This window comes from Mobula hypostoma, chromosome 5 (genome assembly GCF_963921235.1).
Source record: "Mobula hypostoma chromosome 5, sMobHyp1.1, whole genome shotgun sequence".
In the NCBI taxonomy this organism is placed as follows: Eukaryota; Metazoa; Chordata; class Chondrichthyes; order Myliobatiformes; family Myliobatidae; genus Mobula; species Mobula hypostoma.
Genome location: NC_086101.1, coordinates 37,629,350 through 37,641,840, shown reverse-complemented (window position 1 = coordinate 37,641,840; position 12,491 = coordinate 37,629,350). Strand labels below are relative to the sequence as shown.

General features: G+C 42.2%; 1 protein-coding gene across 2 annotated transcripts in view; it reads right to left on the bottom strand.

The window, feature by feature from the left end:
- Positions 1-7,107: 7,107 nt before the first annotated feature.
- LOC134346778 (serine/threonine-protein kinase 24-like) overlaps positions 7,108-12,491 on the bottom strand; it is a 68,987-nt gene continuing 63,603 nt past the window's right edge. The window contains exons 12-13 of one of the 2 annotated variants that reach the window (XR_010018021.1): positions 10,821-11,166; positions 7,108-8,265 (exon numbers count right to left, since the gene is read on the bottom strand). Coding sequence is in view for 1 of the 2 variants with exons in the window: in XM_063048409.1 (XP_062904479.1) it covers positions 11,133-11,166 (34 nt within the window). In the remaining variant the exon portion in view is untranslated. Of the gene's footprint in view, positions 11,167-12,491 lie in introns of both variants that reach the window. The other variant, XM_063048409.1, reaches the window with a different exon arrangement.

Below are 12,491 nucleotides of genomic sequence, written 5' to 3'. Positions count from 1 at the left end.
TTCTCTTGTCAGCCACGGTTGTAGAATTTTGCCATGAGTTTTTATTTGTTTTTAGAATACATCTATTCCGTACCTTTCACATTTTTCTCAGAAACTCACACCATTGCTGCTCTGCTGTCATCCCTGCCAGCAGCTCCTTCCAATTTACTTTGGCCAACTCCTCTCTCATACCACTGTAATTTCCTCTACTCCAACGAAATACTGCTATGTCAGACTCTATTTTCTCCCTATCAAATTTCAAGTTGAACTCAATCATATTGTGATCACTGCCTCCTCAGGTTTATTTTACCTTAAGATGGATGTGATTGGCTATTTCCCTTCCTTAGTAACTCATGTAACACAGGCAAATCTCTCCCCAGAATCATATCAACCTGTGTTTCTCCGGCAGCCCCACTTTCATAAGTACTTGTGGTCATCCAGCTCAGTAGTGAGTTCTGTCAGTCATGGATACATTGGACAGTAGTCATAGTGACTATAGTCAACATCAAACTCAGGGACGTAACTTTTCTTAACAAATGCTAGCGAACTACCAGAATTTAAAAGCGCTTTAACAGGTTTCCCATTAACTTTGACTATTATAAATATAAGTTCTTTCTCCTCACATTCTGCTCACAACCATTACGGTCATTATCATCATCATCACTTTCCTCTTCTCTTGGTACAGAGCACATACGTGACTTATGATCTGGCTGCTGACAAATGGTGGCAAATACAAGTCGTAGAAGAAACTAGCAAAGGTTCTTTGCCCTCTTTTTTTCCCACTCCCCAATTCTGCAGTTACCTTGAGAGTCCCTTGGAGGGTTAGAGTCTCTGTTGCTTTGGCATGATGGCACCCCATTGCAGGCATTGAAGTACAGCAGGCCAAGTCAGGCCAGAGTGCCTTGTGCTCTTGGACCCATGTCCTGGTGTCTGCGGGGAAAACCTGCAGCAGCTGCTCCAGGACAATGGGCTCACCGATCTCCTCCATGGACTTCTGCTCTTGATGAATACATTGGAGGTAGAGACCCCTCAGGCAATGATACCTCTCATTGGGTGACTTTCCTGGCGGAAGAGTACTAGAACAGAAGCACAGGTGTTAGGTTTCTGCCGAGATATCAAATTTAGCCTCTTTCAGGTCAGGATATCTGTTGGACCTCTCTTCATCCATTGTAGTGTAGGCTTCGAGAGCTTTACCCATCAGTAGTGACACTAGCTGGCAGGCCCACTCCTCCTCTAGCCATTGCCATATCTGAGCCATCCTTTGGAACCTGAGGAGAGTTCCCAATATCCACACCTTGTTGATAAGAAGGCATCTTCGGACCCTTCTACAGGCTTTGGAGTCCCTTCCTAAAAACATCATCCCTCCTCCGCTGGGCAGACAGAAGGTGTCTGAACAGATATCCCAGGGGAGTTCGAAGGTGGTAGCACTTGAAGGCCCTTCTGTTTCTGGCCTGAATTTGGCCCTGGGCTGAAGTTCTTCCTCCTCTGAGGTCTCCACTGTTTTCCAAACATCTGCTTCACTTTCAGCCTCAGGGGGCTTCCTGAATTGAGACTGCAATCCCATTCTCCCCAGAGCTGAACTCACCCCTTTGAGGCTGGCCATCGCACAGCTGCCACCATACGTTAGATGCATGGGTTGGGTCGATGAAAGGGGAAATAGCTGGGATTGCTTAGCACTTTAATGAAAAAGGATTTTGTTAGGTATGTCAAAAATTAGTGAAAATAATGAAAATAAAACTGCCAATATTTACAAAAAGATATCTACCAAAAAACACAATTATAACTCCATACTTATCCTTATCCAACGTGAACTCCCAGCAACCTCTCTCTCTCTCCTACTGACGGTGATCAGGTCCTATTTTTTTTTTTACTTTTAGGACATACCATCTTTAATTACCAACAAAGTTAACTTAAGAGTACACATGAATTAGAATACGAGGCACCTTACAATGTAGTTACAATCGTTACAAAATAATCAGAAGTTTCTACATTAAATGTCATACACCACTATAGTGTGTTTATCAAGTGCTCTCCATCATAGTATCCCCACAAAATCATTCAGCGTCTTCCCCAACCAGAAGCCATGGATGAACCAAGAGATCCACAGTCTGCTGAGGGCCACATCAGTGGTGCTCAAGACTGTCGAACAAGTAAAATACAACAGGTCCAGGTACGACCTCTGGAAAGCCATTTCACGTGTAAAGTGGCAATTCCAGACCAAACTTGAATCACTGAAGAAGGCTCGACAGCTGTGGCAGAACCTGGATGCTATCGCCTCCTACAAAGTGAAACCAATTGACATAGGTGACAATAAGGTTTGACTCCCAGATGAACTCAATTCCTTTTATGCTCATTTTGACTGACAAAACATGGATGCACCTTCAGAAAGTTACACAGCCCCTAACAACCCGGTGACTTCAGTTTGAGGCTGATGTGAGAACACCTTTCAGGAGGGTGAACCTATGGAAAGCATCTGGTCTGGGTGGGATTCCTGGCCAAATACTGAAGATATATGCTATTCAACTGGGTGGAGTGTTCACTGATATCTTTAACAATATCCTGTGGCTCCTGAACTTAATCCTGACTAATGAAAGCTAACGTAGCAAACCCTTACACAGGGAAATCTGCAGATGCTGGAAATTCAAGCAACACACACAAAAAATGTTGGTGAATGCAGCAGGCCAGGCAGCATCTATAGGAAGATGACAAAGGGTCTCGGCCCGAAACATCGACTGTACCTCTTTTCTGTAGATGCTGCCTAGCCTGCTGCGCTCACCAGCATTTTTTGAGTGTGTAGCAAACCCTTGTTAACTTGTGTGGCAATTTTGAGCATTTTGTTGATGTGGACCCCAAGGTACTTCTGTTCCTCCACACTATTAAAAATCCTGCCAACAACCTGGTACTCTAGCTTCAGTTTTGACTTTGAACTGTATCACTTCTTAATTTTCCAGATTGAACTCCATCTGCCACTTATCAGCCCAGCTCTGCTGCCTGTCTTACACTAAGGCGTGACAACCTTCACTATCCACAACACCACCAACCTTTATGTCATCTGCAGACTTTCTAACCCATCCTTCCACTTTCTCATCCAAGTCATTTATAAAGGTTACAAACCTGCTGGGTCCCGGAATACCACTGGTCACCTACCTCCAAACAGAATATGCTCTATCTACAACCACCCTCTGCCTTCTATGGGGCAAGCCAATCTGATTCCATGCAGTCAAGTCTCCAAAGATCCCGTGCCTCCCGACCTTCCAAATGAGCCTACCTTGTCATCCACTGCATGACAAAGAATACCTCCAAACACAGCTATTCAAAACTACATTAACATCTTTAGAATTCAAACATCACAAAATATTTAAAAAACACTATATTAGAACATAAAACATAACAAAAACAGGCCTTTTTATCCACCATGCCTCGCTGAACTAATTAAGTTAAAGGTGCTTAAATATGCTAATTCCTTCTGTGTGCACACAATCCATATCCTTTCATTGTATGTACAGTCATGTATGTGCCTTTCTAAGAGCCTCTAAAATGTCTCTATTTGTCTCCACCACTCCTGGCTGTGCATTCCAGGCACAACTCTCTTAAAAAAAAATAAACTGCCTCACACATTTCCTTCGAATGCGCTCTTGCTTTGGAAGCACGCCCTCTAATGTTAAAAGGGAAGCATCGAATCCATACTTGTGAAAGTTTACAAACACTGATGCTGTAAGGTAAGCAGGTGGCACAGAGAGTGGATACCCTCTTCATTCTGACCCGTCAGTGCCGTGAACATAAACTTGGAACAAGAATATAACATGTGCCGGCCGGTCATGCAGTGGTACTGTATCTGGTTCCGGATCCAAATCCGGCTGGCTCCAAGCACGTTTTCCGTCTGTGCCGGGTTGAGCTAGCAACTCTGCCTCTTTTTAAAAAAAGCAGACAAAATGCTAAAAGAACAGCAAGGTTGCCACCTGATGCACCACAAGGCATAGAGAGGAATTTAAAAAAATACATATAAAGTGGTGAATTGATACAAAGCTTCTTGCCAGTGTAAGAGGTTTTTTATAAATGAATTATTAAATTTGGCATTTATAAAAAGCTACATTAATCCTACACTAGTTTATAACACACCACTTTAAAAAGATTATGAAAACAAGTATGAGGATATCAGTCTTGACAATCTACTTGCCACACACTCCTTGTATTTCAGATAAGGTAACATAGAGACTCCATCAGATGTATGCAATTCTATGGCACTTTTGTGAAGACCAGCAGGAGTATTCTTCAATGGCTTCTTGGCCAATATTTTGGTGTTTAATCAGCATCACTTCAAGTTCTGCTTAATAGCTACGGAAAAATCCAAAAATCAGTACTTACTCCAGTTTCAGAAATCCACAATCCTGGGAATGGGATCTTTTCTAATGCCATATATACTTGCTTGGTTCCAAGGTTGTCAAGCCAAGGAGTGGTAGTGGGGACAAGCTCCCATTACCTAAAAGTGCTCCTCACAGCATGCACCTCAAATAGCCTCTGACAACCAAGTCCAACTCCCGGTCTTCTCATGTGGCTTAGCCTCTAAGCCCGGCGGAACTGTTTCTACTGACAGGAGAAGGGGCGAAGGCGGGTCCTGGCACCTTAAAACCAGTGCTTCGGGTAGATGGAGCTCGTCAGCCTGGGAAGGCAGTCCATCTAAGAGAGGGAAAACTCTGATTTCAAACCTCCGCTGCCTTGCAGCCATACCCACTCATGGGAAAGGCTTCGGGAGTAAACCCTGAGGACAAGTCTGGAGCTGGAGTCCCTAAGGCAGCTTGACGTTGCCTTCAACCTCATTTTGGCAACTCCTGCAACGACACTGGTGCCAAGCTGTATCAGACCTTGCCCTTCCCTTGGACAACATCGGTGTCGTGGAAAGGGGAGACTTGCTGCATGGGCAACTGCCGATCTTCCATACAACCTTGCCCAGGCCTATCCCTGGGGAGGACACTCCTTTCCAGACGCAGATCCGTGGTCTCGCGAGACTAACGGATGCCACCACATACTTGCTGCAGTCTCACACATATTTAAAATCAAACACAAAATAATCTGCAGATGCTGGGGTCAAAGCAACACTCACAACACGCTGGAGGAACTCAGCAGGTCGGGCAGCATCCGTGGAAACGATCAGTCAACGTTTTGGGCCGGAACCCTTCATCAGGACTGTAGGGGGAAGGGGCAGAGGCCCTATAAAGAAGGTGGGGGGAGGGTGGGAAGGAGAAGGCTGGTAGGTTCTGGGTGAAAAACCAGTAAGGGGAAAGATAAAGGGGTGGGGGAGGGGAGGCAGGGAGGTGATAGGCAGGAAAGGTGAAGAAGGAATAGGGGAAAGCACAATGGGTAGTAGAAGGAGGTGGAACCATGAGGGAGGTGATAGGCAGCTGGGGGAGGGGGCAGAGTGAAACTGGGATAGGGGAAGGGAGGGGCAGGGAATTACCAGGAGTTGGAGAATTCTATGTTCATACCAAGGAGCTGGAGACTACCTAGACGGTATATGAAGTGTTGCTCCTCCAACCTGAGTTTAGCCTCATCATGGCAGTAGAGGAGGCCATGTATGAACATATCTGAATGGGAATGGGAAGCAGAGTTGAAGTGGGTGGCTACCGGGAGATCCTGTCTGTTGTGGCAGACGGAGCAGAGGTGCTCGACAAAGCGGTCCCCCAATCTGCGTCGGGTTTCACCGATGTAGAGGAGGCCGCACCGGGAGCAAAAGATGACCCCAACAGACTCACAAGTGAAGTGTTGCCTCACCTGGAAGGACTGCTTGGGGCCCTGAATGGTGGCGAGAGGAAGTGTAGGGACAGGTGTAGCACTTACGCTTACAGGGATAAGTGCCGGATGGGAGATCTGTGGGGAGGGACATGTGGATCAGGGAGTCGTGGAGGGACCGATCCCTGCGGAAAGCGGAGAAGGTATGAAGAGGGAAAGATGTGCTTAGTGGTGGGATCCTGTTGAAGGTGGCGGAAGTTGCAGAGGATAATGTGTTGGATCCGGAGGCTGGTGGGATGGTAGGTAAGGACAAGGGGAACTCTGTCCCTGTTGTGGTGACGGGAGGATGGGATGAGGGCCGAAGTGCGGGAAATGGAGGAGATGTGGTTGAGGGCATCATTGATGACGGCAGAGGGAAACCATGATCCTTAAAGAAAGAGGACATTTGAGATGTCCTGGAACGGAAAGCCTCATCCTGTTTAAAATTAAACAAAGTCTTCAGGAAAACCTAGACCCAAAACCCATAGTACAAGAAGGGGTAACTTGTTATTACCCTTCAACCATCAGGCTCTTGAACCAAAAGGGATAACTTCACTCAAATTCACTTGCCCCATTATTAAAATATTCCCACAATCTATGGACTTTGAACCAGATGAAGACAGGCTTAAAGAGGTGACAAGGCTGGGCATAGAGTTCACTCTTCTGTCAATGTTGGGGCACTTTTTCAAAACAAAATAGTTATAAATGCTTACAATTAAATAATTACCAAGTAAAATAAACTAAAATGCGTTAAAATTAAGAAACCATTAAAAACATTAAAAATAACAAACATTGAATTCACCCCTCTGAGATCATGACTATCTTAGGTCCCAGTTACACCAGAGACACTTGTCACTCAGCATCTCCTGGGTTTAAAGCAGGTCCAGGTCCATTGTGGGATCTACCCAAATGCAAACTGATGAATGCAACTAGTGCCAAAGCAGAGCAGTGTTACACACAGTGCTGCAGAACCCTGAGACTGAGAGGGACTCACATAATGGACAACAGGAGTCTGTTTTCCCTCCAAATGAGAGCTGCAGCCTCAGGGGAAAAAAAAGACATTCTCTCAGGACTGAAAGCAGGGAAAAATTGGGTTAAAAAGTACCCCAGGTGCACAAAGGACCATGAATTCTCTAAAAGAACCAACTGAACTACGGTTATATGCTGAGATAAACATTGGGCAGAAAAATGAAACTGAGCTTGAACATTGCTTATGGTCTTATCAAAGAGCAAACTCAAAGGAGTAACGGATAAGTTCTGTTCCAACATCATGTCCCATGTTCTTACATTAGGCTGTCTATGCAGTGTGTTTCCTTCAGTTACAAAAACATCTTTTTACAGAACTAACATTCTACATCGCATCAGAATTCACCTTTTATTTAAAATCACTTAAAAGCTTACAGAGAATTTCAGTACATTGTGTTGAATGACAGAAGCAAGGATTATATACAAGACTATAAACTGTCAGCAATGTTACATAAAATGAAATTTACACAATTAGCATCTTTATTAAGTATCCTGTCATTATTAAACATCTTAAAGGACCAGATTTACTGCAACACTAGCTCTTTACACACAATTATAAAAATATTGTCTTTTCAATTGAATCATTCCGTACAATGTACCTGTGTTTAAGAACATTTTCTGATGACCTTACTACTTTATTGCCATTATGTGCACAAAATACATTAATTACAGATTCCTTTGATTGTAAAATATTTGCAGTTAGCTGGAGAGAACAGGTACAAAAACTGCAATCCATGTACCATGTTTGAAATATTAAAATAAAAATACTTTCAAAAGTGCAGCCAGGTTCATACAAACTAAATAGGGAAAGTGCAGCATACCACCGCAGTAAAGGGGGTAGACTGAGTCATGGCACTTCTGTTATGGAAACGGTGACGAGACTGAAGATCTTAGTTACTACACAAGGTCTAATGTCACCTTACTTCTTTAAAATGGCCAATTATATAGTGCAAACAAATAGGGAAATATGCATCTTTAAATAACAGAACTTAATGCAAACACTATAATCTGTGATGACAGATTGTTTAACACTCTACAAAAGTGGATCTATAAGTAGTACCTCGTGGCCTATTCTATCAGGTAGGCAATCGCAATGCAGCCAGCATACATTATTACTACTCAATGCCTTCTGGTGATTCACTAACTTTTCTAATTAGTGCACAAGATGGTCCAACACCAACTAGCTCACCCAGTCAACAGAAGCACTAGCTCCGATATTTATGAAATAAATCTCTGTGATTTTACTAACTGGCTAAAGGAATGAACACACAGCAGAATTGCTTTGAAGCAATGAGTGGAAGCAGGAATTGGCTACCTCTTTGTCCTCAGCACAAATCAAAGTGATTACATGATGGAATAAAACATAACCTGATCTGGGCCCGAATGTTGATTGTAGAAATTCGCAAACTTTAAATGTCCCAAAGTTGCATTTTTAATGGTCAAAAGTGACGTTGGACTTCATTTAAAACATTAGAAGGATGCAAGATGCCAAAGCTGTAGATATAATAAATTCTCTCAGGTATAATCCAACAAAGATTGAATATTTACACTGGCACAACTATAGATTAAACATTGTATTTCAGATACTCCTTTCAACCAATTAAAGTTGCATGAGTTGTTTGCAGGTAGTCTCAAAGAGACTCTGATATGCAAAACACTTGGAAAGTTTACTGTGTTAGTTGTACAACATAATCCCTTCAGGAAGGATCCTGAACCCAAGACTCTTTGGTTCTATTGCATAGTTAGAATATTACAAGCACGTGGCAAGTTAAAACAGTGGAGTGCGTCAGTCACACAAATACCAAGCTTTCACTTATGTATCTGACAAATAAGGTTGTAAATGTGAAAATTTGACAAAGAATTGACAAAGGGAAATGGTGATTCTATTTTATTTCCCACAAAAGCTGAGTATTTCCGTCATCCTGTTTTTTTTTTTAAGTTGGGTATATACCATCAATTGAAGGAACATCAAGCAAAATTTTTTTCTTAGACTTGCAGTCCAATGCACAAGCCGAGTTCTGATGCATATTCGTGGGTGCCACGGTTAGCACAACACTATTACAACTCAGGATGGAGTGTGGAGTTCAATTCCAGCATCCTCTGTAAGGAGTCTGTACATCCTCTCTGTGAAATATGTGGGTTTCCTCCGGTTTTCTCCCACAGTCCAAAGATGTACCGGATAGGTTAATTGGTCATTGTAAATTGTCCTGCAAACAGGTTATGATTAAATCGGGGTTGTCGGGGGTTGCTGGGCAGTGTAGCTCAAGGGGTCAGAAAGGCCTACTCTGTGCTGTTTTTCTAAATTCCTTTAAGAATCAGAAATAAAATCAATCAATATTTATAGGGATGGGAATTATGCTTTGAAACTAGAAAGGGATGTCCTGATCTAGCAATTCTGCAAAAGCTTTGATTTTTGGAGGTTGATAATGAGATCTATTGCAAGTTTGAGGATAATCACCTCATGTTTCAGCTAAGCACACTATCCAATTCTCTATCTTCCAAAAATCCTCTTTCAGTTTGTATCAGAACTGGCCATTTTTGGTTGCCAACACTCATCCTTTCCTCTTACATTTGTACAGTTTGTTCTAATTATGCTATATACCAATGTTACAATATCAGCAATCTATTACACAAAGTAGATTAACAGTCCCTCAATAGCTATATTTCACCCTTTTGAGAAACTGCCCGCCCCTACCTCTCTACCCGCCTTCTCTCTCTTATTCGAACCTGAAAGGTTAACAGCTTCTCTTCCCATTGATGCTGCCAGATCTGCTGAGTGTTCGCAGCGTCATATTTTTATTTTGAGATTCCCTGCATCTACAACTTTTCTGGTATTCAAGTGGCTCTTGACTGATCAATGCTTTTTGGCACACACACAACGTGTGATTTGGCCTGTTTAGCTTGATTCAACATTGTCGAGCTCCTGAAGCCTCTCTCCCTCATTAGCTTGACATTTACTACCGCAAATTAACAGTAATGTAACAGTCTGAAACATCTGAAGCCAGGTGCTGGCACACACTCTAAAACGCAAGAGAATCTAACTTTCTGATGCAGAAAATAATCTTTCCAACCTATTTGCCTAGAAGTTGACAATTAAGCTTCTACACAAGTTACCTCACCAGCTCAAAACTTAAACTGATGTGAAAGGACACACTGGACTATTTACTTTGAGACATTCAAGGAAGTCTCTAAGATCCAGACTAAAGGGACAGATATCATCTTGACAACTATGGTTATCTCATCAAAGATGCAACTTACTAAGAAGAGCAAGGTGACAACTGGTCATTTCCAATTTTGCTTGAATTGCTTTGAAAACCAAGTGAAAGGTCAAAGAAAACATCATTTGTCATTCTGAACTCTTGCAAGGTAATAAACACAACTCAGATGGAGGTGTTCATCCCTTGTCATCTAAGGGTGCTACATTTCAAAAAGTAATTGAGTTGGGCCAGATGAAAATGAAAAACTACTAAAAAGTGATCCAAGATCATCCAAGTTGGATAGTATAATTACAAAAATGGCAAGGTCCAGAAAATAACTAAATAAAAAGTCACCAGAACATTATTCAATCTATACAGGTAATATTTAACAATGGCCCTTTCGAAGTTTCATCCACAGAACAAAGTCCACATAAGCAATTGGTTGTTGACGTGATTTATGCAGTTATCCTGACCGCTCAAGTTTGTTGAAGTAGCATCCGGGAAGGCACTAAGCACCTTAAGTCTCGATGACAGCAACGAATGGAGGCCGAGCACAAACAGCAGAAGGAGCAAACAACACCCGAACTACCCAACCCCTCCCCTCCCCATCAAGAGCTACCTGACCCACCTATGGCAGAGTCATCAGATCCTACATGGGTCTCGAGCCACCCGAGAACTGGAGTAGAAGCAGGTCATTTCAGACCCTGAGGCTGTATAATAAGTCAATTATGCTCCTAATATGCTCTCATGATCTGCACCTTCAGTAAAAATTATTCTATATACACAAATATACACAAGCTAATGAGAACCTCTCCGTCTCCCAGTTATAATCATCAACGTTAAGCAGGTTACCTGAGGCACTGCAGAGGTTTCACTTTCCGGATCTCAGTCCTAAATATACAACTTGGGATATAAAACAAAACTTTAAAAAAAAAAATTGGTAGGCAGTTCATCCCACCTGAAAATGTGCACTATGGTAGAAATTGATAAAAACTAACAGCTTCAAGCAGCATAAACTGGCTGACAATTTGCTCTGAGAGACTTCTGGCGCTATTTGTCCAGGGGATAACCTATAATGTCTTGCAAAGTTGTTGTATGTGATCACTGTTAAGAGCACCAACGCAGTCTCAGTGACATCATCCTTCCAGAAATGAACATTCACTTTCAGTTGGAAGAACTGGCCCCACTTAATGAATATCTGAAATAGAAATTTCAAAGATTATTCTTTTTACCTTTACGAATCAGTAACAAATGATTTACTGGCTTTGCTGCCAGTAACTGATTAGCTTTTGACATTTTGTTCATCCACATAATGACTCCAGTATGAGGCACAAACTAGTCTGTTTAACTTGATCAAGCAAAATGCAGAAGGTAAATAAAGGAAGCAAATATTCCTAACTCTGCTGCAACTCCCTGAAGCTGTCAACAATCCAAGGGGCCAGACAGTTGAGGTTATTCATAAAGAACCTGCTTTATACAAGATGAGATCTCTATACAAGGCATAACATATCGAAACAGAATTAGACCCCTTGTGCCATCAGTTCCACTCCACCATTCAATCGCAGCTGACCTTTTCCCCATTAACTGTTACCGATCAAGAACTTATCAATCATTGTCTTAAATACACCCTGAGGACTGGGTAGCTTCTGGCTGAAGATATTCCTCTTTTTCTCTGTTTTAAGGAGACATCTCTTTATTTTGTCACTGTGCTTTTGAATCCTAGACTCCCCTACTTAATGGAAACATCTTCTCCATGTCTGTTCCACCCAGCCATTCAGTATTCGAGAGGTTTCAATGAACTCCAACCCGCCCCCCCATCCTTTTGAACTCCATCGACCACAGGCCCAGAGCAATCAAATACTCCTCACACATTAAGCCTTTCATTCCTGGGATCATTCTTGTGAACCACTTCTTGACCTTCGCAAAAGGCTAGCACACCTTTTCTGAGATACAGCGCCTAAAACTGCTCTCAATGTGCCAAATGCAGACTAACCATTGCCTTCAAAGCAAGCATGAAAGGCATCAGATATAGTCAATGCCTATCCAGTTGGTTTCCCTTATGTTGAAAACTTCAATCCAATCACCCGCTTCACTTTCCAAATCTAGGGAATATAATTCTATACATCTTTTTGTCCAATTTAACCTATGGAGTCCTAATATCATTCAGAATTTTTCCCTTCACAACCACTACAGCCTTCCTTTGATATGGTGCACAGAGCTACTCAAAGCTCCAAATGGGGTCAACCAAGACTTCTTGCAGCTACACCAACAAATCCTGCCCTTTTGCACACAGTCTTCTCGATCCACAAGCTGTCATTGATCATTAAAAACAATAGATGATGCAACGAGTAAAATTGGCTGAAAATAAAATCAAACGGCAATGGTATGCTTCAACTTTAAAACAATTACAAATTACACACAAGAATAACAATGGAAGCTTTTGGGTTCAGGCTCAGCTAATATAATTTGAATGGCTAAAATGGGTTTTGAAAAACAGTATTATTGTCTTAATGATAGAAAATA